Raw genomic sequence first — 27,959 nt, forward strand, 5'->3', positions numbered from 1 at the left:
CCTTAAAAAAAAACAAAAAAAGTGTACAATAGAAGAAAAACCAATTAAGTCAAAAGTTTGGATAAAAGTGAGTCCCACTTGTCTTAAGCCTTTAATGATGAGCCAATTTTTAATTCATTCTCAAAATTTCCAGAGGCCTCAAGATGCTAGGTATCTGGCCTTAGGGACTGCTAATACCCTGACAGAGCACACACTAAACAGTGCTTATTATGTGGCTGCAACTTTCTACGTGGCTTAACTTTTACAACAAATCTCATGAAAAAAGTTCTATTGTTGTTCTCACTGTACAGATAAGGAAACTGAGGCAATGAAAAATTAAACTGTCTAAAGTTAAGCAGCTGGTAAGACCGACAGAGAATGAGATGGGTTGGATGGCATCACTGATTCAATGGACATGAGTTTGAGCAAGCTCCGGGAAGTAGTGAAGGACAGGGAATCCTGGCATGCTGCAGTCCACGGGGTTACAGGGAGTCGGATACGACTTAGCAACAGAACAACAAATGGCAGAACCAGGGCTCAAATGCGGGCGCTCTGGCTGCAGAGTCCCTCGAGGACCTGCGGAGCCGGGCTGCCTCTCCTGCAGAGTCCTCTCTGCACAGCAGATGACAGGCAGGGAGGCAACAGGTCCACAGTGAGAATAATCCACCAGAAACGCCTCTTTTGCTATGAAACAGAATCCAGGCCTACCTAAACAGGAAACACACGCCACACAAATTAAAGCAAACCTATGTTTTCAAGATGGTAGACTTCCTGAGCACATTTACCCCTTCGTTCTTCCTCGAATGCCATTGGTATGACAGAAAATTTTAAGGAAAAAGAATAAGCCATAATGGTGCAAGACAGCAGACCAAAGTAGTAGCAGTTAAAAAATGGATTGATGTGGAAAACAGAGCAGAATGATCACAACTAAACACCGTTATAAAAGAGGTCTGCTGCAGAGAGAAGAACTAGTCTTTCTGAGGAAACAAAAGTGCAGCAGAAATACAAATCTTCAAGTTAAAAAGTACATATATGGATGGGGTTTCTGAAGCATCACCAGGGGGATTGGTACAATGATGGCCTATGGCACTCATATTTAAGAACAACTCTCTTTCAACCTCCACGCATAGGCCTTGGGGCCTTTCCAAGAAACACAGAGAAAAAGAAACCCAGCAAAGGCACCCTACCCAGCACCGCAGTAGAGTGAAATGCTCCACACCTATGGCAAAGCCTGCCCATGGCAACTGTGGGGACCGCAGCTCGCCTCTCACCCACACCCTCCAGGCTCCAAGTTGCCTGCCTGAGAGCAGGGGAGCCCCGCAAGGAGCCTCTGCTACTAGGGAAGAGGCCCGGTGCTGAAATAGTATTACAGAACTTTTGACGAAATCTCAAGTAATTAACCTAACCCTATATTTAGAAAGCAATGGCACCCCACTCCAGTACTTTTGCCTGGAAAATCCCATGGATGAAGGAGCCTAGTAGGCTGCAGTCCATGGGGTCGCTAAGAGTCAGAGCGACTTCACTTTCACTTTTCACTTTCATGCACTGGAGAAGGAAATGGCAACCCACTCCACAGAATCGGAGACGACTGATGGGACTTAGCAGCAGCAGCAGCTATATTTAGAAATATGAATGGATCATCAAGGATGAAAACAGAAAACTCAAAGAACTAGTATGATAGATAACAAGTCAAAGTTAACAGGAAAAATTGACGTTGGGATAATAACAAATTCTCAGTTATCTATACCAAAGGATGGTTAGAGGCAGTAAGAACCCTCAAAACTATTTGCAGCTGGCACTGAAGATGTCTTTTCTGTTACAGCAGATTTATCACCCAAAGAACATTCTACAGGGACTGATATGAAAATGAACTTTTATTCTCTAAGGATATGAGCACTGAGACCAAAATCCTGGCCGAGCCCTAAGTTCCTCATTTTAAGTGACTCTGAACAAATTACCAGTTTTTTGTCTTAATTTTCCAGCATATTAAATGGGGACAATATTTTGTCCCACTTGCCTCTGAGATGTTTTAACAATCAAAAAAGAGAAAGTACCTTAAAAAAACTTTTTTTGAAAAGCAAAAAGCACTGTACAAATGCACGGTGACACTGTTAACTGAAGACAGGCTACATACTGGGGAGCAGACGGAATCCAGCCTTTGGCTGGAAGGTTTGCGATGGACAGTCCACCACAAACAGTCAAGATGGCTGTACCTCTAACACAGGCCGGTTTACAGTCAGTGGTTCTTGACTACTTTCTGGTAGTCACAATGACACCATACTGTCCTCTTCAGGAGAAACTGAGGAAAAGGCCTCTTCTTTTGTGAACTGATTCAGAGCAACACACTGAATTCTGCAGAGTCTACAGTAGACTGAATAAATACTGCTGGGACTTCAGCGGTTAAATCCAGGGACTCAAAAGAAACACTGCCAGTCATTTAGGCCTTTCAGGGCACTGCTCACCAAGAGATACCATACACGCAACTCCAAACAGTCAAGTCAAACTTTAATACAAAGCTGAAGATATGGAGAAAGCTGAATGAGACTGGCTTTCTGGGAAATCAGGTTTAAGTACTTAATACATACTTAATATATTTATTAAATAACCACTATATTCCAAATACTAGATGAAACAACCTGCTGTACTAACAAGATCAGACCATACTCAAAAGAAGCAAAAACTGGTAAAACAGATTTATAATCACTGGACAACACTGATAGGAACAATCACTGCTAAACCAGAATGGTAAGATATAAAGTATGTCAAAATGCTACACATATAAATCACAACATAAGGAAAAAAGTACTCTGCAGTGCTTTTCAGGTTGAGGTTTTAATAGGGCTCTTCATAAATATTACTAAACTCAGTTAAAATTTGTTTCCTATTAAAAATAAGAGATACTACAGTCAAGTAGCTGGCCCTCGCTTGAATTGATTCACACAAATCAGTAATGAAAATTAAATTTATGAAACAACTGGAAAAATTCAAACACTAGCTAGATATTTAATGATATAATATAATAACAGTGTTGGGTTATTAAAAAAAAAAAAAGCCAAACCAGTGATATTCCTTATCTTTCAGAAACAGAAACTAAAGTGTTTGCTGCTGAAATTATATGATGTCTAGGATTTACACTACTCTAATATGGGGCAATGGGTTGCAGTAGACATGAAGGAAGCCTGGCCATGTGTGTGTTGATAACTGTTGAAGCTGGGTGCTGGAATCACAGGAGTAGTTACATTATTTTCTCTACTTTTATATACAGTTGAAATTTTCATAATAAAAAATGCTTTAAATATACAAATCAAAGGTGACTCATTCTTACCTCTGCTAGAATCTTTTATTACAATGTCAGAGATTTCAAACAGCTTCAGAGGAAGTGGCATCTTCCGATTGGCAGCTAGGGTCTTGAGGAGGCCAGGAAGAAGGGTCGTGCGTGCCACCTGCAGGAGAAGACGTGAAACTGCACTGACCAAATAGGAATTAAATGTTCAGCTCAAGACTTTGTGGTCTCACAGGAAGACTTTTGGAAAATGCAATGTCTAAATATCCCAGTCATTTTTAATTTTTAATTTCAGGACTTCATGTTCTGCTTTATTTCACAAGGTAATTGAAGTAGATTACAAAAAATACAAATATTTTATATAGATTAAACATAAATTAAATCACATGTTTAAAAACTAGGACCAGGGAAAATGTAAATGCAATAAAAAAATACCTGGACAATGAGGAAAACAGGATACAAATACATAGGCACTACAAAAAACCATGAAGCTGCCATGAGCTGCTATATGACCACAGTTTTCAGCTTAGTAGCCAAAACAAACAGCAAAACGTGCATAGTTATTTCATTCTTAATGAAGATCCAACCAGTCCATTCTGAAGGAGATCAGCCTTGGGTGTTCTTTGGAAGGAATGATGCTAAAGCTGAAACTCCAGTACTTTGGCCACCTCATGCAAAGAGTTGACTCACTGGAAAAGACTCTGATGCTGGGAGGGATTAGGGGCAGGAGGAGAAGGGAACGACAGAGGATGAGATGGCTGGATGGCATCATGGACTCGATGGACGTGAGTCTGAGTGAACTCCGGGAGTTGGTGATGGACAGGGAGGCCTGGTGTGCTGCGATTCATGGGGTCGCAAAGAGTCGGACACGACTGAGCAACTGAACAGAACTGAACTGATAAGGGGACCACCAAAATATAGTCAGCAAAACCCTAAATGTGAGAACTCCACAGGGTAAGTGATCCAGTTTCTTACACAAAGTGAAAGGAGGAAGAGACAGAGGAAGAGAGGAATGGATGGAGGGACAACCTGTGGATTAAGAGAGACTAAGAAGCACATCAATCAATATCACATTGAAGTATGAACTTCATTTGAATCCCAAATCAAACAAACAATTAAAATGAGAGGGAGGGGACATATGTATACCTATGGCTGACTCATGTGGAGGTTTGACAGAAAACAACAAAATTCTATAAAGCAATTATCTTTTAATTAAAAAATTAAAAAAAATAAAAGAACCTTGAGAAAATTTGAACAATAATTAGATATTTAAGGATATTAGGAATACTATTGTTAATTTAAGGGGATATGGTAATATTCTGTAATTGTCTTTACAATTATAGTTAAATTTCACATACTTCAATAAATAACACTTCTCTTATTTCATCCATTTTCTAACATATCTACTACCAAAAAATAGCCCAAAGTTAAGAATTGAGCAAAAGAAAGAATAAGCTTAGATAATAAGCTGATAGAAGACCATGAACAATGTACATTTATTTTAACCATAAATAAATATGTTAGCCACATTAGTAATGGTAGGACATAGCTATTCGTAAAGTGAGGGTAAAATACAGAATCGGCCAAATCTAACACACAGACTCTCATCTCTCATGTATTTAACGGAGAAATATTGATTCTTATGCATGCTAAAGTACAGCTATTTACAGTGACGTTTAATGTGCTTCTGATTTATTTTCTTTCCAGTTATATAAAATAGGCAGGATGTAAACCCTAAAGAACCTAACATTATCACACTGTAAGATATCTATCAAGCTTGATAAGTGAACCTAGAAGAAAAAAAAAAGAAACACTTGGAAAAACACTCAAAAATCCATTAAGATTTACTGAAAATTTTCCACCCATTTATAATGAGTAAATCAACACCTGTTCCATTCTATCCAAATGAATCTGAGTACCTCTTATTAAAAAGAACACCTACGACATCTTACAAAAGCCAGTGGCCTCAGAAAACAAAATATATAAACTCATTACTACAATCCTTCTAAACTAGCATAAGGATTTTTCAAAGTTTTGACACTCAATACAGAGACAGAACTCAAGTCCTTGATGCATATTATTACCAATTAGTTACTTAGTTTAGCTCTAATCTGCACATTTGGTTGTTCTTCAGTCCCTCAGTCGTGTCAGACTCTCTGTGACCCCGTGGACTGCAGCACATTAGGCTTCTCTGTTCTACTTGTAAGTAGCTCTACTGATTAAATCTAACTTTTAAAAAAAAAATCTAAATTTTAACATTTTTAGAACTTTAGAATGTCAAGAACTAATTCAGCTACTGCTTTTAAAAGTGAAAATCAAGATCCAAAGAAACTCACAAATCACAAAATTCAGATGAAATTAACTTTCTTAAAAGAATTTCTTTCCAATTCTAACATTCCCTTTGATGCCAGAATGAATCTAATAGACATGATCTTCTCTAAAGCCTCGGTTAAACAAATCATGCATGCATGCTCAGTTGCTTCAGTTGTATCTGACTTTTTGCAACTGCATGGTCTGTAGCCTGCCAGGCTCCTCTGTCCACGGGATTCTCCAGGTAAGAAAACTGGAGTGGGTTGCTGTGCCCTCCTTCAGGGGATCTTCCCAACCCAAGGGTCGAACTCACATCTCCTGCATTGGCGGGTGGATTCTTTTACTGCTGAGCCATGGGGGAAGCCCAGACAAATCACAGATATGCATACATAAGAAAAAAGAGTGAGCTTATTAAAGTATGAAAGATAAGACAATTCAAACTTATAAGACATTATAACTTTGAAATGCTCTTTTTATAGTTTGTGCACTAATCTATAATGTATATCACTTAACATTTACTTCTAAGGGAGCATCACTCTCATTTAAATATGCATCATAACCTTGACATGAAACTGCCAAAACACGAGACAATCACAATGAAAGGCACAGTCAGCAGAGTCTAGAACTGGTATAACGACTCATTTCACAGCGAAAGACTTAATGGAGGCTCTGGGAACAGGTGTTGATTCACTCATACACAGGTAGAAAAGAGGTGAAACCTGAAAATATTTTTTTTTTTAATTAATTGTGAAATGAAAAGTTGAGATAAGAAAGGCTGGGCTAGTTAGCACTAAGCGAGTAAGAACCACCTATACAGCTAATCAAGAAAAGATGATAAAATGTCCTAAGAAGTTTTGTCAGCAAAGTATATAAGAACCCAACATAAACTTATCCAAGAAGAGATTCTAAAGAAGCTCTAAAATTCTGCCCCCTGAGATAAAACAACTGACAAGACTTCATAACTCATGTACTGCCTCTCAGTTTTTACCCATTTTCTTATCTACTTAAAACCCTTACCTGGAATTCGGCTGTTTTAGGATTACTTATGTGGACAGCCTTGGTTGCAGAGATATCCATACCCAGTTTGTCAGCAATATCTTCTTGGGAACACTAATGAATACATGAAAATAGATCAATATGGAAACACAATGACTAAACCTTAAAGTATGTAATGCTGTAACAACTTGGAATGGTCTCATGGCGATGCAGAAGATATAAACGAGTAAACCAAGAATAAGCATATTTCAATTACATTCAGGTCCACAGCAGATGCAATTCAACATTAATAGTTCCCTTACCAGAGTTCTAACCATGGAGCAGAGCTAAAGCACATTTTTTCACATGGAGTTGGTGGTACAGCCTGTACTTGGGCCCTCCTACATTGACCTTAGCAGTCCAGTCTCCGACAATTCCCTTCTCATTCCCTGAACTGTTTACTTTTCCATACCTTTACCTGAAATGCCTTCCCGCCCAACTTGTGGCTACCACCTCCCACCAAGATTCTACTTAAAAGACATCTCTTCCATAAAAATATCCCTAATGACTCCAGGAAGAAATTCTCTCCCTCCTTGGTGTTCACACAGCTTTCTGTTTTGACTACTATTGTAACCTCTGCAAAATCCACACTGACTTGTGGCAGAACAGTGGGTGGAACTGAGAAAAGAATTCAAGTGGCCTGAGTTATGTCATTTAACTTCTGTGCATACGTGCTTGATGAAGCTCCGGGTCATAAACAAACTCCTAAGCACTCACCTACCAAAACCCACTCACCCACCACTCACTCTTAAAAACCAGGATGGTAGGCAGAATTATGAAAATAAAACTCAATGACTAGGAGATACAGCAAGTCAAATAAATGTAATGACATAAAGAAATAGAATGCTTGGCACAAAGTAAGTGATCAAAAAATATTAATGATGACTGGCAGTGGTGGTTTAGTCACTAAGTCGTGTCTGGCTCTTGCGGCCCCACGGACTGTAGCCCACCAGGCTCCTCTGTCCATGGGGATTCTCTAGGCAAGAATACTGAAGTGGGTTCCCATTTCCTTCTCCAGGGGATCTTCCCGACCCAGTAATCAAACTCGGGTCTCTTGCACTGCAGGCGGGTTCTTTACCATTCGAACTACCAGGGAAGCCCATTAATGATGGTAATAATTCACTATTAAGAATAAACAATTATCACATGTTTTAATGCTAACATTCTGAGTTTAAAACTTAACTTGAAAACTGATGTATCATCAGATTACTCTTTTATGTTTTCCAGCATTGGGTGATATTCATTGCACTGTTCTACAAAATTGTCAAGGACTAGTGGTCTGTATTTCTCTTAGAAAAAATGAACGGGTTTAGATGGATTTTATGCCACTGTCAGTTCTGAAGACTTCTGCTTCACTCTTTTGGAAAAGATTCTGAAGACACATTCAGGCACAGCAGAAAAGAGCTCCTGAGCCACCACAGCTGCAGTGGTGGGGAACAGCGGCAGGCACACTGGGAATAAACGTTTTTTCCTCCATAACATGGAGAAATTTTTAAAACAAGATTTAGATACAATGTGACCAATCAACTAGGAAACGCAATTTACACGATGCAATCTATTCTCAAACAGAACCAGTACTGTCTGTATAAATGAAAATGGCCCCCCAGACACACAGCTTACCCAGCTAGCTATCTGAGTGACTTCTATTTTATTGTGATGATGGATGACAAAGGACAGAGATAAGAAGAAATTTAAATCAGGTATCCTGAAGGGGTAGTAGTGGGGTATACAGGATGAAATGTTTATCAATGTTAATATTTATGTGTTTTAAAATGCTAGAAAAAAATGTATCGAGTAAATGAAGCTCGTAATTTTTATGAATACTATTCTTATAATAAGGTTAAAGTAGGTTTTTAGTTTTAAAAGTGAGCTAACATAAAAGAAAATATTACTACTTTTGGAAATATAGCAGAAATCATGATGCTATGTGAGGTACTTATGCTTGGGAAATCAAGGGCTGAGTTTTATGAAAAGAAGGGCTGTTATTCTCATGCAAAACTAGATATATAAGGCTCTGTGATGTTTAGGTCTGCTCATAAAGTATGTAACCATAAATATCTGTAATGTTGACATTCCTATAGGAAAACTGTTACTACAAATCTGAAACTCTCTAGCACCTAACTTCTCCCACCCTGAACTGTGACAATGTATTGACATGACCTGGGACAGCTGAATGGACTCCTAGTGGGAGTCCATCAGTCACAGGCCTGGGGTGCAGCCAGACCTTGTCTGGAATCCCTGGTGCACAGCCAACTGGCTGCGTGGAGTGGAGCAGGTTACCTCAATTAACTGCTGTGAGAGACAGAAACACCTACTTCACAGGGCTGCCCTGAGAGACAGAATCTCGGACATAAAGCCCTTCACACCAGACCCATTCTCTTTGCAGTGTAGGTACTGGTCCCCCCTGAGATGCGTGGGGCTATGTACTTACAAAGTCACTTCCCTTGCCACTTACTGTAATTTAAAAAAACAACACACTTCCAAAAAAAACACATTTCCTTATGCAACTTTTTGTGTGTATCATTTTACATGAAATCATTGCTGTTCCTGACAGCATATGTATATATGGTCCATATATATGAACACCGTATTCAAACCTAATGTTCCTTCACAGTCCGACCTAAGAAAAAAGCACTCCTCTAGAAGTGAAAAGGCCAGATTTTGGTCACACTTCTGCTCTCTGTGTATGCACTGCCGGGTGCTTATTCTCTCAGCCCCAGGCTCCATCACCAGTGCAGTACCTGGCATATAACAGATGTTCCATAATATTGTTCAATGAACGACTTGCTAAGCCAGAGAAACGACTAAGCCGACTAGGTCTGGAAGCTCCCTCCCAACAGGAACATCCTACGAATTACAAATGATCAATAAAATGACGTGAGACAGGCCACATCGCCGCACCAACCCTCCATGTACTGGTCGTGACTCCCACTACTTTTCTTCTGCAAATCAAAGTCTGAGAATTTTAGGGCTGGAATTGAGTCGGGGGGAGCTTTCCTGGTTGTTTTGGTTTTTACCCTACGACGCTAAGCTCAAACAGACTTGAATTCTCAAGAACTATACTGTGGGCACCACAGAAAAGCTCAGCAGAAGAGAAAAAGAAACTACAAATTGCACACACATTTCCCTTCCTTCAAATGGTCAATCTGCTGGGGCAAGGAGATTTCCGTCTGATTTTGTAATAAAATTCATTTCCTGATTCAGGCCTTTTATGTCAGCTTTTCAACTCAAAGCAAATGTTTGTGAACATGTTCAAAGACAAAGAAACAAGTTTAATGTGGAACAGTCCACAAGCCCTCAACCAGGGCGGCATCTAGCGGGCACACCACAACTGAATCAAGACTAAAAATTTTAATGTAATAACTCTGGTTACGAAATTCACCATGAGCCCTCAACAATGACATGAAACTCTAAAATACACTGTCGTCTGTCATCTCAGATACTAGTTTAGTCCTTCACGCTTTTCTGTGACTAGGTAAAGAAATCTTCGTTTCTGTATCAGAAATTATACAATCTCTAAGTAACAAAAGTTATTCTTCTAGAGCTTGGAAATTTTGTAAGTCTTAATAAATTCATGTAAAGCATCACGGAACAAGGAATCTAGAGAGTTAAAGAAAACCATTAGCAGGACAGAAAACACGTGTACAACATACCAGAGCAAAGGTAAGTGCTTCGGTGAATCCGGCAGCTGCCATGTCCTGTCTCAGGAGTTCTGTGAGTTTATTTAGGGGAAACTGGGGGAAGGAAATCATTTCACTTCAACAAAATTTCCCACTTAAAGAAAAAATTACAAAACTTGTCATTTAAAGGAAACCGCCCTTCCACCCTAATATGTTCTAGTCCCATCATTACTGTGCTACCTCACCATCCCCTCCCCACCACCCCAACACCCCTCCTTTGAGGTAAAAACCCTCCCTCGCTGTCCCCCACACACCATTCTGCCTTCAGGCCCAGGATCAGAAAATGAACCTCCTACTTAGAGACGCAAGGAGGGCTCCAAACTCAAAACCTGTCTTTCTTCAAAGAGCCAGTCATCACAGGTTTTTAACGTACTCTAATCAATGGGGCATCTGTTTTGTATCCTCTCCACAGCAAATGCCTCTCAGAGCAAAGCATGTCCAAGACTGCTTAATTCCTAGGCTCTGTTTCTCTCCAAGCCTTCCTGGCATTCAATAATCAGTTTCTAACAATAAGGAGTGTTTATTTAAGGGTGCAATCTTACTTGATTAGCTATGGTGTACGTTTTCGGCAGAGTCATCTGAATGTTGTTATATCCGTAAGCAATAGCTGCGTCTTCTATGATATCACAGGCGTGGATAATGTCAGCTCTGGTCGGAGGGATTTCAACCTCGATCTGATTCCCATCGCCTATGACTTCCGACTTTAAACACATCCTGGTCAGAAGCTTGGCAAGATTTTCTGGAGTTTCTCTGAAACAGGAACATACAAACCATAAATGTCATTGGATTATTTAAAACGTGTTTATATTTGGTTTTAAAATATGCTACTACCTGAAACAGTAATCTGTCTTTGTGAATTCCAAAAGACCCCCGACATCCTAACTGAGGTTCTGTCATCACTTAACTTTCTCTGAAGGGACAGAAAAACCTCTCTAAGCATTCACTCAGGAAAAATTAAGCAGTCATGTGTGCACTTCATTCTTGAATTCAACAGTAAATAAATAAATGAAGCATGCAGAGTGTACCTGATCCCAACTTTTTTGTTAATTAGGTCAGCTCTCACCATCTCCTTTCGATAAGCCAGTTCCTAAGAGAGAGAAAGAGTCGGAGAAGCTTAAATCACTTCTGCCAGATACAGCCTTAGCTTCTTTCTAATTCAATTTGTTGTTGTTGCAGTTTCATTAACCCCCCCCAAGCAACTGCCATTAGAGTCAGACATCAAAAGTAAACTAGGTATTTCAGAACATGAGTTGCTACATCATATTCGTAAATGAACATTCTATTGATATTCGTAGACAACCAGAAGCTTAGAAATGTTACAAAATGCCAAACGTGTTTTGCTTTCATATGGTCAATCACCATTTTCCTCAGCAAAATACTGGTGCATTACATCATTTCTACACTGCTTACAAATCCTGCTGAAGACTTTCAATTTCATCTCATGCAAGTAGGTGTTTATGACCAAAAAAGAATAATTCATGTATTGCACTGTACTATCCAGCATACTAAATCCAAGAGTATTATGAAGTCATTCCTCTTCTTTTTTTTTTTTAAGGGGGGGGAAATGGAACCAGGCTCCAGGTCCGAGCTATCAATGTGCTCCAGGAGCCAGCCGGCCTGGGAGCATCTGATGAACTAGCCCTCACTCTCCTTCAAACAGTACACAACCCTACCTTGTGAGACAGGAACACACACACATAAAATCCAGGCTTTACCTGTGAGTATTTCTTATCACTGAATTATTCTCAGAAGTTTAACTGCCCCTAGCAAAAGGGCCATAAATTTAACACCTGTTTGGACTCAGGTAAGGACAGTGGGCCAGAGTCCTGCTAATCAAAATGCCATTCTCAGATTAGGGTTGCCAAGGGGAAGGCTGAAGGGAAGGGATAGTTAGGGAGTTTGGGATGGATGTGTACACACTACTGTATTTAAAATGGATAGCCAACAAGGACCTACAGTACAGCACACAGAACTCTGCTCACTGTTATGGGGTAGCCTGGATGGGAGGGGAGTTTGGGGGAGAATGGATACATGTACATGTATGGCTGAGTCCCTTTGCTGTTCACCTGAAACTACCACAACATTGCTTGCTAATTGGCTATACCCCAATACAAAATTTTCTAAAAAATGCAGTTCTGAGAGCAGAAGCATCATTACAACCCAAGTGTAACCACCACTAGGTAAAGAAATCCAAGTTAGGCTGCTGGGTGACGAGACACTTGACCTGTTCGCCCCACTGCCAAGAAGCAACATGAAAGAGAGGCCGACCCAGGTCGTCCAGCTGCCAAGCCTACCAACCAGCTGAAGGAGCCTGGCAGGGACGAGCCTAGGAGACTACCCAGCTGACCACAGAACCATGATACAAACAAATAATTCTTGTCTTTAAGTCAGTAAATCTTGGGGTAGTTACATAAAAAAGGCTAACTGGTAACAGTAACTAAAATCAATTAAAAAAACAAAAAATAGCTACAGCCCAAAATTTCAGTTATGCTTCCCTAGTGGCTCAGACAGTAAAGAATCTGCCTGCCAATGCAGGAGACCCAGGTTCAATCCCCGGGTCAGGAAGATTCCCCTAGAGAATGGCAACGCACTCTGGTACTGCCTGGAAAAGCCAACGGACAGAGGAGTCCAGTGGGCTACAGTCCATTCGGTTGCAAAGAGTCAGACGTGACTGAGCGACTAGTATTTTCTTTCTACAGTTATACATTTGTTTTGAATTATAATAAATACTCTAGAATAATATACGATGCCAAATACTATTGTTTTCAGGAAGGGAAAGGTTTTGATCTTGGCAGGTTTTATCTACTCTAAAAACCATTTGAATAGCAGAAACTATTCTGGGCTCTGACTCACCTCATAAGTAATAGAGGAATTGTGAAAAATCCAAAGATAAAGAGCTCATCAAAGAATGGCCTCACTGAATCAGAACCAGACTGACAGTGACACTGAAAGAATGTGTTAGAGTGGCCACCCTGTGTATGCGAAGCCATCTTGGGGGAAAGAAGCTCAGTTGTTTAAGAATGCTAGTTTGAATTTTTTATCAAGATCCCTTATCTTCACAGTAATTTTGCTTACTAGCAAATTAGTTTTATTAACACATCTAGATGTAATTTTATTAGTTACAGTGATGGCCTTTCGCAACTGGTAAATCAAATGTGAATAGACTAAGTTTGAAAGGCTGAGTAACCTTCAGTTCAGTCGCTCAGCTGTGTCTGACTCTTTGCAACCCCATGGACTGCAACACACCAGGCTTCCCTGTCCATCATCAACTCCCGGAGCTTGTTCAAACTCACGTCTATCAAGTCGGTATAACCTTAAAAGGGGTGAAACTATAAATTACCCAGTTACCTAGTTGATAAGGGTATAAACCACAGGAATTACAGTGTATAACTCCTGTGATATAACGGAGTGTGTCAGGAGTGAAGTGTGCTATAAAATAGTGTTGGGACTGTCAAGCTTAAATCTTAGCTCTACCACTAGTAATAAGGCAGGCAAGCCACTAGCTCCACCAATAGTAATAGGCAAGCAAGCTATTTAACATCTCAAGGTCAAGGGCCTAATAGTGGCACCCAACCTTATAGGGTTAATGTGAAGATTGAGGCCACGTGATGCACATGGCATCACGCCTGACATGTAGGTGGGTAGATGGACTCATAGAAAGACCACAAGCACTCTATATCTATTATTATTGCTGCTACTGTTGTCAAAGTCATCACCATCAAGTCACTTCTATACTTACTGGAAAGGTATGTAATTTTCCATTAGGAAAAACGACCTCAGCTGCTTCAACCCTGAAAACAAAAATAAAGACAGAAACAGAATTAAAAAAATAAAAACAAAAACCTAACGGGGAAAAAAGAGCCATACATTCTAGGAATGTGTGAGGTTAACACAACGTTCCCTTGGTCTACAACTGTAGAATCAACACAGTGTATTCGTGTCCCACACTGCTGTCTAGATTAATCCTCCCAAGACCCAACATTACTAGTCTATTTCCTGTGGCTCTTGTGTCTCTCCTTGATCAGTGTATCTCCCAGTCCTGCCAAGCACACATCCTCGATGAACTCCCTGCTGATACTGATACGCACGTTCCAGGCTTTACCAGAGTCATATTGTTATACAAGGAAAGCTGACTGACACAACCACTAAAATGCAAATCAACTTAAAAAAAAAAAAGATGTTAGCATACAGTAAGGGCCACATAGGTTTGGGAAGTAATTTTTTATATAAAAACTTAGCCTTGGAACAAATACAGTAGTCTTACTGGTATATATAAGATATAATGTTTTGCTTTTATATATGATTCTCTTTGTTCAGCTGTTCCTTTTGCTATTCCTCCATGTTTATATTCTCAAATCCAGTGATCCTTACAAAAAGCCTGTCACTGCCTCTAAGAGGTCTGCTCAGCTAGCAGTAATGTGCCCTTACATACAGCCAGAACATCACTGAAACTTTTTAAAGTACTTATCACCTTTTACATTATTAATTCATGTCTTAGCTCCCCAAAGAGATTATGTATTCCAATTACAGGAATTGTATTTTTTATCTTTATATTTAGCACAAGACCCTAGTGCTTTGACTTCAGAACAACAGGCCATGATTGATAAAAATACCAAATGAACTTACGTAAACTGAGTCTCACAATATTCACTGAACATGGTAACGATGACATCAAGAACTATTTTTGCCTGCAAAGGAAAAAAATAAAATATTATGGTAACACATGAAAATCCTCTCTTCCCTCAAATGGAAATGAATTAATATTTAATATAATTTAGTCTCCAAATATATAAAAATGGACCTGCATACACAAATTTTAAAGAAAGAAATGGAATAAAAACTGAGCTTGAATGGGCCTGACCTTATTGTCAGGTGTTCTGCATTTATGAAGTTCTCTGAGAGTTACAATCCATGACCGAGACAAATCATTTATTTCCCCCACCCCCCTCCCTTGGGCTCACCAGATTTCAAGAAGACAGATGGCTAACGACAGCAGTAAACCTTATCAGTCCCATAAGCCTCTGCAGCCAGACACCAGATCCCTGGCCCAATCACTTACCATCAGTCTGATTTGGGACAAGTTACTTACTGTCACTGTACCTTAGTCTGTCTGTTAAGTAGACATAATAAAAGTTCCTACGTCATTTGGTTAACATGAAGATTAAGAGAGAGAGAGAGAGAGAAAGAGTGTGTGTGTGTGTGTGTGTGTGTGTGTGTGTGTGTGTGTGTGTGTGTGTGTGTGTGTGTAAAACACATAGAACAATGCTTGGCACATAGTGATGGCCCTATTGATTTGTTCATTTTTAAATTAAAAGAAATGCTTAGGAAAAAACACAGTAATCTTATTGGTATACATGCTTTGCTTTTTTATATATTTCACACTTATATACAAACTTCAGGAAAGATAACCAAGGTCTGCGAATGTATAAATTTTAAAAAGTTTTTAACAGGAACAGGTATTATATATTACCTAACACTATTTCTGAATGTACATTTGGTATGCCATACCATGCTAAGTCATGTCTGTCCCTGTGTGACCCTATGGACTGTAGTCTTCCAGGCTCCTCTGTCCATGGGACTCTCTGGGCAAGGATACTGGAGTGGGTTGCCATGCACTCCTCCAGCGACATTTGATATATAAAAGTTATAACCATTCAAGTCTACCTTTCTTAATCTGCTTCACTACCACCTAACTCTACGCCTTACTTAACACATGGAAAGAAATCTTATGCTATAGAAAATAGCTGTCATGATGTTCCAATCGAATATGTGGTGATGACGAGTGTGAATGACTAGTATTCTATATTTTCTAAATATATTTGTGTGTGTGTAAACTCTTTATCAGTTTGCTAAATAAGACTTTATAGCCAGCTGGTCCTAATTTTTTTTTTTTACCAAGTACACAAAAGTACAAAATTAGGATTCAAATTAAGCCAACTAAGATGAACTCCTTATAAAGACGGCATTACAATGTGGATCCCATTCTCAATTTTACTGTTTTAATGTATGTGGCTAATTCTCTCACAAAGATGATGAGTTCCTTGAAATCAAGAACAAGTAACTCATTGTTAAATTCATGGCATCAGAGAAAGAGAGTAGGTGCTCACTAAACATTTGTCAATTGAATGAAAGCACCATAACCAAGGGGCTTCCCAGGTAGCACTAGTGAGTGAAGAACTCGCCTGCCAATGCAGGAGATGTAAGAGATGCTGGTTTGATTCCTGGGTTGGCAAGATCCCCTGGAGGAGGGCACAGCAATCCACTCCAGTGTTCTTGCCTGGAGAATCCCATGGACAGAGGAGCCTAGTGGGCTGGAGTCCATACGGTTGCAAAGAGTAGGACATGACTGAAGTGACTTAGCACACATTACAACCAAAGTACAGAACACAAGCACCTTTCTCATTTTCTAAATTTCTAAAATACAGCCCCATTTAAAAAATAAACAAATTTTAAAGTTCAGTCACATGGTCTTGGCTCAGAGGTAAGAATCTATCTTGACAGAACAAAAATAAAATAAAAGTTTTATTTACCTTAGTGAAGTCAGTTCCTGTGCACTCAATAAATACATTTTTCGTATTTACTGTTATTTTGGAATGGTTTCCTGCAACAAACACAAAACAGTAACAACAAAGCAATCAGTTTCAGAAATAAAGGTGCACTAAAGAACTCTACAAATACAAGCTGACACCTCAGAGGTAAGGAGATACATAACTTTTATTCTAATCTCCCATTATAAGCTGGAGAATAAAGACAAAATAAAAAACAATGTTAAAAAAGGCTTTACAGAGTGCATTACACAGTATGCTGCTTAACAGACGCCACCTCGTCTCATTTGCATCATAACACTAAGACAGGGCTGCAGGCAGGACAAGTAAGATTCAACAATTAAGCTCACTGCCCAGGATCACAAGCTATTAAACAACAAGGCTAAGATTTGGGCCTGGATCTGGCTCACTCCAGAGCCCACGATGAGTACTAGAGTCCAAGATATGGAGGAGGAAGTTTCTCCTTCCCATTGTGAAGCAACTAAACCCCCTTCTCACCTCCAGAAAGGCAAACATCTACGGCTTTGACATCACTAAATTTCGTAAATACATTCAAGTTGCTTCTCAACAAAAGCTTCAGAAAGAAATTAAGAGGGTAAATTTCAGTTCTGAAATTTTAATTTGTAAAACAGCAGGCCAAGCAGAATTCCACTTTAATGAAATGATTACAGGCTAAAACCAAAATATCGACACCTTTTGGAAGAACAGAATCTAGAGAACTAGCACCAGAACATATTTATAAACTTAGCTTTTCCCTTCTCCAGGTGATCCTCCCAACCTCGGGATCAAAGCAGGGTCTCCTGCATTGCAGGTGGATTCTTTACCAGCTGAGTCACCAAGGAAGTCCAAGAATACTGGAGTGGGTAGCCTATCCCTTCTCCAGCAGATCTTCCTGACCCAGGAATCAAACTTGGCTATCCTGCACTGAAGGAGGATTCTTTACCAACTGAGCTATCAAGGAAGCCTTATAAGTAGGTATACATTTATGAACTATATAAAAATCACCAGTAAAATATTGAAAAAATGAAAAGAACTATTACAATAAAATCCACAAAAGACCTCAGATTCTCAGACTGAGTCTTCTGACTGATTCAGCCAAGACAATTGAGAATTCCACAGAAATGCTAAAGATTAAGAAGGAAATAGCAAAACGCCTATGGTACTTAAGAAATAACTCACCATTGATGATTGGAGGCATGGAAAGGACGACACCATTGCTATCATAGATAACTGGGTACAGAGGTTTATTTTCAATTATATGTAAATAATGTTTAAGCTGGTTGTCAGTCTGAAAAAAATTAAGACAAACAAAATTAACTTATTTCTATCAGTATAATTAGTTTACATAAATGCCTAGCATAAAAAGGGGGGGGGGTCAGAAAAATAACAAAACATGCCCCAAAGTTTTAAATGTATGATATTTTCTAATATGAAGTAATGTCTCAGAATCTTCATACAGCCTCATCTCCTACTGAGGAAAGATGAGTTGTTGTTTAGTCGCTGAGTTGTTGTTTAGTCGCTAAGTCATATCCGACTCTTTTGTTGACCTCATGGACTCTGGGTCCACCAGGCTCCTCTGTCCAAGGGATTTCCCAGGCAAGCATACTGGACTGGGTCGCCATTCCCTTCTCCAGGAGATCTCTCCAATCCAGGGATCAAACCTATGTCTCCTGCACTAGCAGGCAGATTCTTTACCACTGAGGAAAGATGAGACCACAACTATTTTTCAAGACTCAAAACAGATTTGCAGAGTAAGCCTGAATTACCTTAAGCAAAAGACAAACCATACAAAACTATTTAGATAAACAGGAAGAAAATCCTTGCAAATCAGGCCAATAATAACAGCTGCTTTTCCCAAAAGATACCTACCTCTTCTACTATTTGTTAAATGCAGTTTAAAGTGACAACTGAATTCATTTTCACTGCTGGACTCTAAAGTGTTAATCATGGTAGGCAGGCACTTTGCAATAGTGCATCACACACACACACACACACACACACACACAAAATCTAGCTAAATCTTACTGTGCCTTATATTTGCATGAGTTTGAATTAGACATAAATATGAATATTACAGTGCAGTAGCACCTATGTAAGTGGTTCTCGATCCTAGGGATACATTACAAATATCGAGAGGATTAAAAAAAGTAATAATGAAACTAGAGCCAGAACTCACTCTAGATCAAATGAACCAGTATCTCTGGGTTGGAGCCCAGACACTGTTATTTTTTTCAAAAGCACTCATGACATCACCCTAATTATAACTTGATTTTGGAGGAACTTCATGATTTATGCAAAGATAAAACAACCTTTACCTTGTATATGTTCATCAGTTCACAGGCTGTATACTCTTTACTCTTATTTAGAGGCTTGAATTTGATATCAGAAGGTTTCTTTGCAGTGTAAGTAAATGGACCTGACAAAGAGTCCAAATCATGGGTACCAATAGCAACCAAGGCTCTTTTCCTAAATGTGGAGAGGGGGAGAGAGAGTGAGAAAAAGAAGAGATTTGAAGATCTCAAAACTTAAGACTACAGGTTTTTAAAAATTATTTGTAGACAATTCCTTAAAATAGTCTGTTACTATATGACACCTTTACAACCATTAAAAATATAAGAAATTATAAAGCTACTGAAAACATATTATTTTAGTAGCTGAAATTCCTTCTACTAGTTTTCCCAGGTACTATGTTATTATTAATAGGACATTAACATACCCTTTATCTTTTTTTAAATCATATTTCCCTTTATCCTATTTCCTCTAATGTCCTCAAGTAAACATAAATGTTTTATTAAGTTAGAATAAACCACCCAAAAACTCCTCTGTTTTTTTGGCTTTTCTATATTTTCCTAAATTTCCTGTCACATAGCTATATTGCTTTATTAATGGAAATTAATTTAAAGAACTGAGAATTACTTTTAAAACTGAATAAGGAAATTTCAAGAGCTATTAATTTCATTTGTTCTAAGGATTTAAGGTAATTTTAGGAACTTAAAGATATATAGTAGGCAAGAAAGAAACAGAAGTAGGAATATAAAATCGAGCCAGGAACAATGCCAATACTAAATTAGAATCTCAAGGCCTACAGTCTTATCACAGAAGATTACAAATTTCACTCTAAGCTTTCCAACAGACAATCCAAAAAGAGAAACTCAAATCAGAATTTATGATATTCTTAAGAAGGCTTCAAATGTGTTTTAGACTATGCAGGTCTAAACTAAATATCAAATGGATAAAACCATTAGTTATCAAGGAATGTGTTGAGTTCACATTACATGAACTATGAAATAGCTTTGAAATTTTGTTGAAACAAATTTTGTTCAATCTCAAATTAACACAGCATTATACATCAACTAACTGAATAAATCTTTTGTTCAATCTCTAAGACAGGTGACTAGGATTTTAATGGGTGACTTGAACAGAGCTGTTGACAAGCCTAGAGGGAGTGTTACTGTACTCAATGAGTTACATGTTTATATGCTAGCATCAGATGTGTGCATGCTCAGTTGAGTCCAACTCTTTGCAACCCCATGGACTGTAGCCTGCCAGGCTCCTCTGTTCATGAGATATCCCAGTCAAGAATACCGGAATGGGTAGCCATTCCCTTCTCCAGGGGATCTTTCCAACCCAGTGATTGAACCTGCGTCTCCGGCATCAGCAGGTGGATTCTTTACCACTGCACCACCTGAGAAGTCAGCACAGGTAGAAATATACCCATGGCCTGCAACAAAAACCACTCCTCAGAGAAAAAGAACAAAATCAAAAGCCTCTACCATAACAATTTATTCTGTACACAATCAGAAAGCAGTGCATATGAAAACGGAAACACAACATACTCCCAACAAACCAACACATAAAACTCACTGCTAAAGATGACCTGGATTTTCAAATCACCACGCAGATTTTTAAAATACTAATACCACTACCAAAAAAGCTACTACAATGGTCCAGTAAGTTTAGATAAATCAACAACTGATAAACCCATGAGTAAGAAAATCCATGTTTTCTTGGACATTAATGTTGGTTTTTTAATCCAAAAACAGTATCTCAAAAGTGTTGCTAAATTTCAACTTCAAGCCAATCACAAAAAAATTCTGGATGGATCAGAGAGCTATGCATTTTGAAAAACAAAGAGCAAACATAGGCACATACACACATATATATACACAAACAAGGAACCATAAACATTATTCAGAGAAAACATAGATGAACAATGCTTAATTAAAACTGTGGAGAAGGACATCCCTTAAGACACAAAACACAAAAGTCATATAGGAAGACTGATAAATATTGACTATACCCAAATTGTAAACTTTATACAATCAAAAGACCCCATAAGTCAAAAGACACTGAGAGAAAAGGTCTACTACATAGGTAAAGAAAAAGGATTAATATCCCCCAAATAAAAAAATATGAAAACTAAAGATAGAAAAATCAAGATTCTACTTATTATACTGGCAAAAATTTTGGTAAAGTCTTGCTGTGAAAAAGCAGCGACTGAAAGAACCAAGCGAAAAAAAGAGAAACTTTGTTAAAAAGGAACCAAAGAGATTCTAGAGAGATAAACAATAAAATAATTGAAGTAAAAAGTTTTCTGGATACTTTCAGGAGTAACAGAGACTAGACTGACTCTCTTGCCTGACACAGTCACAAAAGAGGGAAGACAAGGCCGGCACTGGACCTCAGGTGATGAAGGACAGGAAAGAGATAAGGGAGATGAGAGACAGGAAACAGGTAAGGTAAGCCCTATGACTGCCCAGCTGACTGCCTGGAGGGACTTCAAGTCACAAGGCAGGAAAGGGGGTCAGGCAGGAGCCCAGTGAACTCCCGAAGTTGAAGAGACACAGCTGAGAGCCGAGAGAGACCAAGCTGGTGGCCAGAGGTCCCCACACAGAGTACTAGAGATGACAGAGCTACACAGAGAGCTCTGCGATGTGCAGAGGGCCCCTCAAGAACTTGCCGAGTGTCAGTCAGGGTGAGCACGTGAGGAAACCACCCAAGGCAGGGGAAAGGACCATCCAACGCAGACCGAAAACCCCGTCCTTCACAGGGCCACGGATGAAGTAGGAACACGGTCTTGCCTCAGTAGTAAGGACTAACTAGTCCTAGACAGAACACTATACAATCAACAAAAACAGAAACACACACACAAGCAGAGAAAAATCAGCGAAACCAAAAGCTAGCTCTGTGAAAACTGACACACAAAGATATCCACTAAAGCAACGGATAAAACTTCTAGCTACACTGATCAAAGGGGAAAGAGAAGACACAGGCATAAAAGAGGCGATATGGATACAGATACTGTAGCTATTAAAGGATAATAAGGGAAGATCAACAACTTTCATGCCAATAAAAGTTTACTATAAATCACTTATAATTTAAGTGAAATGATTATATCTCTTGAAAAATACAAATTAGGATTTACTGACTCTGGCATATCAGAGTATTAGGATATAATTTATAACTCCCCTTAGAAAAAGCTCATGATTTCCAGAAATACTGCATAAAACACAACTTAAAGCTGAATTAAGTAAAGAAATAACTTACAATTTAGATTAAAAAATTAGATTCTTCAAATGACCAGAACAGATAACAGGGCTCAAGTACTTACTAGCTATATTAATGCCTATCAGAAATCCTCTATCTTGTCCTATATGGTGAAACTATATTTAAATTCTTATTGTTTTGCTTAAGAGTGACATATTTTCAAGATTTTATAGAACAACTTGGAAAAATGTTATTCAGAATCTTAGAAAAAGCTTCTTCTACCATGTACTCGAAAATGTTTCAAGAAAAGAAACTGTGTGAACTTAACCACAGGTGTTTTATTTTTAAAATACTTTTCACACCAGCAGAAAACACCCAAGGTCTCCTCCCAACCCTGTGTCCAGCCCATCCCTTGCACACAAACCTCTTTTAGTTTCCACAGTTTACCAAACTGCAATCACTGCAATTACTAAAAAATAAGAATTTTTTCCTTTTATATTCAAGACATATGTAAGTATTAATCATACCTTTGATTAGTATGAGGTAACTTATGTTGCTATATTTTAGGACCACATATAAAAACTTGGTATGTTAGCCAAAGACTGATGTTTCCTATCAGTAACTTTTATTAGGATTTTTGAAAAACTGACATTAGTTCAAGGACTCCCACTGTTACCTTCTTTGACCTTTAGGAGTTGAGGAATTAAACTGATCTGAAGATCATCACACTAAAAGGAGCTGTATGGGAAATGATGTATAGCAATGTCAAAGACAGAATAAGAAAATTCAGTTATTTAAAAATCTCAGAAGAGAAAACACAGTTAAAAAATCTAAAAGGTACCTGCTCTTTGGAAGAAAAGTTATAACAAACCTAGACAGCATATTAAAAAACTTTGCCACCAAAGGTCCATATAGTCAAAGCTATGGTTTTTCCAGTAGTCATGTATGGATATGAGAAAGTGAAAGTCATTCAGTCGGGTCTGACTCTTTGAGACCCCATGGACTAAACAGTCCATGGTATTCTCCAGGCCAGAATAGGAGTGGGTAGCCTTTCCCTTCTCCAGAGGTTCTTCCCAACCGAGGGATCAAACACAGGTATCCTACATTGCAGGTGGATTCTATACCTGCTGAGCCACATGGAAAGTCCATGGATATGAGAGTTGGACTATAAAGAAGCTGAACACCGAAGAATTGATGCTTTTGAACTGTGGTGTTGGAGAAGACTCTTGAGAGTCCCTTGGACTGCAAGGAGATCCAACCAATCATTCCTAAAGGAAATCAACCCTGAATATTCATCGGAAGGACTGATGCTGAGGCTGAAGATCCAATACTTTGGTCACATGATGAGAAGAGCTGACTCATTAGAAAAGACCCTGATGCTGGGAAAGATAGAAAGCAGGAGAAGAAAGGGAGGACAGAGGATGAGATGGTTGGATGGCATCACCAACTCAATGAACATGAGTTTGAGCAAGCTCTGGGAGATGGTGTGGATTGCCATTCCCTTCTCCAAGGAATCCTCTCAACCCAGAGATCAAACTGAGGTCTCTCACATTGCAGGTAGATTCTTTACCATCTGAGCCACACGGAAGCCCCCAAATTTAAACTTACTTAAATTTAAATTTCAGTAAACTTTCTTGTTATTCTCACATATATTTATTTTAGAAAAAAATTTTTTAAAGTCTGCGGGGGTCAGGGGAAGAAAGGAAAGAGGGAGGAAAAGAGGAAGAGAGAAGGGGAGGTAAGGAGGAGAAAGAGGGAGAAGCAACCAAGAAAGAGATACATTCACAAACCTGCAAATGTTCTGATGTAATTTCTCCTGAAGTTCAATGAAGCTGTCATATCTATCTTTTGTAAACTTTATGTTTCGGAGAACCGCTGCAACAGCGTACGGGCGTATTTTAGCTGTCTGAAATTCATTTTATCAGTAGAGATGGTAAATATGAAGGCTTTTCTTTGTAATAACATCTTGTAATAGAAAGTCAGCTGTCACAAATTTTCAATCAACAGTAAAATACAGTGGTGATAGAAGAGGAAGTCACTGTCCTCATGGAATTTACATTTCGGCAAGATCTCTGAAAATTTACTGAATTATTGATTTAAAAAATCAACCTTTCAAGCAGTTTGCTCACAGTATTTCTACCAAAACAGCCTTTCCCCAAGAGATTTTCTTTCTAAATGTTATTAACATACCACAATTTAAATAATTATCTCAAAAGTATTTTAAGCAAACATTTGGATGTTACTTTCCAAAATTATTCACAGAAAACAGATGCTGTCCCCTTTCACTTTTTGGTAAAAACAAAATGACAGTTTTCAATCTAGAGGCTAAATATACAATGATCAAAGAAAACTACATTTGGCAGAAGGGTCAGCTCTGTCCCACCTTAGAGATATATACACACAAGGGATGTTTTTAAACGAAAAATAAGAATTGATCCTTATTACCTCTTCTGTGATGATCAACTTCTGGACTTCTCCTTTAGGCATTACCCGTTTATACATTGGAGTCTTTATCCTAAAATATTAAAATAAATGTGTTCATTACTAATCAAAACATTTGAAACTAATTTATTCTGTGTATAGAAAGTATACAAAATGCACAGAAGTAGGACAATGGGTTAAAGTTACAGCAAATCAAATTTGGGCTGAGTATTTAAAAATAAAATCCTAACAAATATTCTAACATTTCTAGCTGTTTAAAAATGGGCTACGATGCCTCGTGGTAATGCATATTATCATCACTGGATCTCAGGAGACTAGAAAACCTTTAATTAAGCAAACTGTATGGAGGCACTTAAACATCAGCTGAGGGGCTGGATTAAATAACCTTTAACTTTTATTCCAACCATGAGAGTTTGAACTTCTCAGAAAAAGAGCTTCTTACAGACACAGAAGGTCTGGCCCCACCTGGACCTAATGAATCAGGATACTCAAGAGAAAGGCCTGGTAAATGGTACATTCTGAAGGTAGTTCAGGTGATTGTTATATCAGACGAGGGTGGGAATCATTGATTTAACAGTGCTTTTCAAACCTCAAGGTGCCTATAATCAACTGGTGAATTTGTTAAAGCATATATTCTGATTCAAGAGGTCTTGGGTAGAAGCAGATTCTGCAGTTCTAACAGGCTTCCAGGTGTTACAGATGCTAGTCCTTGGTCCACATTTCGGGCAGCAAAGGTTTTAAGTCATTTTCCTAATTTTCTCTCATCATAAAAATCATATGAGGTGCCTGTTAAATTCCTATCGGGCAGGTTTGGGAAACACAATGTAAGGAGATTATCCCTGACTCTAAAATATTAACATCTGGACTTCCCTGGTGGTATAGTGGATAAGAATCTGCCTGCCAATGCAAGGGGACATGGGTTCGATCCCTGGTCTGGGAAGATTCCACATGCCTTGGTGCAATTCAGCCCATGGGCCACAACTACTGAGCACGCGTGCCACAACTACTGAAGCCCGTATGCCTGTGCTCTACAACAAGAGACGGCGGTGGTGCTTCAGTTGCTAAGTCCTGTCTGACTTGCGACCCAAGAACTGTAGCCCACCAGGCTCCTCTGTCCGTGGGATTTCCCAGATAAGAATATCGGAATGGGTTATCTTCCCAACCCAAAGATCAAACCCGCATCTCATGAAAAGCCACCACAATGAGCGGCCCTCATACCACAACTAGAGAGTAGTCCCCAATCTCCGTATCTAGAGGAAAGCCTGTGGACAGCAACGAAGACCCAAAGCAACCAAAGCGTAAAAAATAAACATCTGATTGTCATGCAGAGAAGCAACTGGGTCAACCCTCAAATTTTAACCATCTTATTAACCAAATGCCTTATTATCACCCTTTCACCAACACATGTCTCTCGTCTGACGGCCTCATAGTTTCAAAGTCTAGCCTATCAGCCTGAGGCTCATATTCTTTTGCATCCGACAAGATAATGGGTAAGTAATCAAAAAATAATTATTTTTTCCATGTCCATTATTTATTTAATTGGAGGCTAATTACTTTACAATATTGTGGTGGTTTTTGACATACATTCACATGAATCAGCCATGGGTGTACCTGTGTTCCCCATCCTGACCCTCCCTTCCACCTCCCTCCCCATCCCATCCGTCAGGGTCATCCCAGTGCACCAGCCCTGAGCACCCTGCCTCATGCATCAAATCTGGACTGGTGATCTATTTCATATACGATAATATACATGTTTCAATGCAATACTCTCAAATCATCCCACCCTCGCCTTTTCCCACAGAGTCCAACAGTCTGTTCTTTATAATTATTTTTGATAGCTTTACTGTTTCACCTCTTTTTCACTTTACATATTCATCACTTTCTATACATATTACATGAAGAGTCGGAAAGGGACTTGAAAATATTCTTCATTATAAATTACAAGCTTGAAACTAGAGAAGTCTATTAACTTGCTCACAGCCATCATGAGATCTTCAGTTTTCCAGTCAGGAAGCTCCATTTCTGAGCTTCCTCAAAATTTTTAAAAAAACAGCATATAGGGTTGTAGCCTTCTGCTTTTCTCCCAACCTTTAACCAACTCCATGAACTATCTATTCCAACTGGATTATGGAAGGAACTCACACGAACCCACTAAAGAGTTGTTAAAGAAGCCATAAAAATCATTAACCACTCCAGTTTTAAAATATGCTCCCCAAATGAAAGATTATGACTCTTTTTTTCAATTTTCCAATGACTACATCTACAGGCTCCAGTCAGCTCTCCATGTAGACCCAAAGCTGTGGATCTGTCCAACAAGCTTTTTTCCAGAAACTTAGACATGGTTGTTGATAACGACAGGCAAAGAAAAAAGAAATCCCACTTAGCCACGGGTTTAATGAATACACTCCCTTACCTTTCCTTGAAGACTTGAAGTCCTCGAACCAATCCTTCCAGACACAGCAGGTCATATCTATTGGCAGGGACGTCAATTTTGTAGAGAACAACATCAGAGGCCCCATGGGCCTTTTCATTACCTTGTTCCTTACTTATAATTTCCTTTTCAGATGTCTAAAACAAACCCCAAAATTAAAATAAAACTAAATAAATCTAAATTTTTTTCAAAAAAGTCATTATCAGTCCTATAAAGAAGTAACTACACTATTCATGCTTTTTCCAGAGCAGCAGAAAGCTGTCTAAAGCAAGGCATGGGCTAAACTTTGCCTACTAAATGAAAGTGTCAATGAGACAAAGTAAAGGAAATTCACCAAATAAAAGCTATGTTGGGAATTCCCTGGCGGTCCAGAGGTTAGGTTGCCACACTTTCACTGCTGAGGGCCTGGGTTCAAACCCTGGTCAGGGAACTAAGACCCCACAAGCCAAGAAACAAAAAAAGAGAGAGAAAGAAAAAAGAAAAAAAAAATGAAAAGATATGCAACTTTTTATAAGATAATGACTCTAAAAGCTAAATCCTATGGGCACCCAAGACTAGAAGCAACATGAAGATGAGAATAATACTATAAAAGCAAACAAAAACATTTGAAGAGATCATCAGAAGCTGTGGTATAAATCAGAAGGGATTATAGGTGTATAGTCCATGGGGCTGCAAACAGCTGGACACAACTGAGTGACTTTCACTCACTCACTCACAGGTACAATGGGAAGAGGCCTAAGGACAGTAAAGGGTACAGAGCACCAAGA

General features: G+C 38.9%; 1 protein-coding gene across 1 annotated transcript in view; it reads right to left on the minus strand.

Annotated features, from left to right (window-relative positions):
- The window catches only part of FARSB (phenylalanyl-tRNA synthetase subunit beta), a 69,502-nt gene that overhangs the window by 33,050 nt on the left and 8,493 nt on the right, over positions 1–27,959 (minus strand). The window contains exons 3-15 of the mRNA XM_052656371.1: positions 27,175–27,329; positions 24,765–24,834; positions 24,110–24,225; positions 19,148–19,298; positions 18,012–18,120; positions 16,818–16,888; positions 14,914–14,975; positions 14,027–14,078; positions 11,313–11,374; positions 10,830–11,037; positions 10,261–10,341; positions 6,590–6,682; positions 3,305–3,422 (exon numbers count right to left, since the gene is read on the minus strand). Coding sequence (XP_052512331.1) covers positions 3,305–3,422; positions 6,590–6,682; positions 10,261–10,341; positions 10,830–11,037; positions 11,313–11,374; positions 14,027–14,078; positions 14,914–14,975; positions 16,818–16,888; positions 18,012–18,120; positions 19,148–19,298; positions 24,110–24,225; positions 24,765–24,834; positions 27,175–27,329 — 1,348 coding nt within the window. The remainder of the gene's footprint in view (positions 1–3,304; positions 3,423–6,589; positions 6,683–10,260; positions 10,342–10,829; positions 11,038–11,312; positions 11,375–14,026; positions 14,079–14,913; positions 14,976–16,817; positions 16,889–18,011; positions 18,121–19,147; positions 19,299–24,109; positions 24,226–24,764; positions 24,835–27,174; positions 27,330–27,959) is intronic.

Source organism: Budorcas taxicolor, chromosome 2 (assembly GCF_023091745.1).
Source record: "Budorcas taxicolor isolate Tak-1 chromosome 2, Takin1.1, whole genome shotgun sequence".
Classification (NCBI taxonomy): domain Eukaryota; kingdom Metazoa; phylum Chordata; class Mammalia; order Artiodactyla; family Bovidae; genus Budorcas; species Budorcas taxicolor.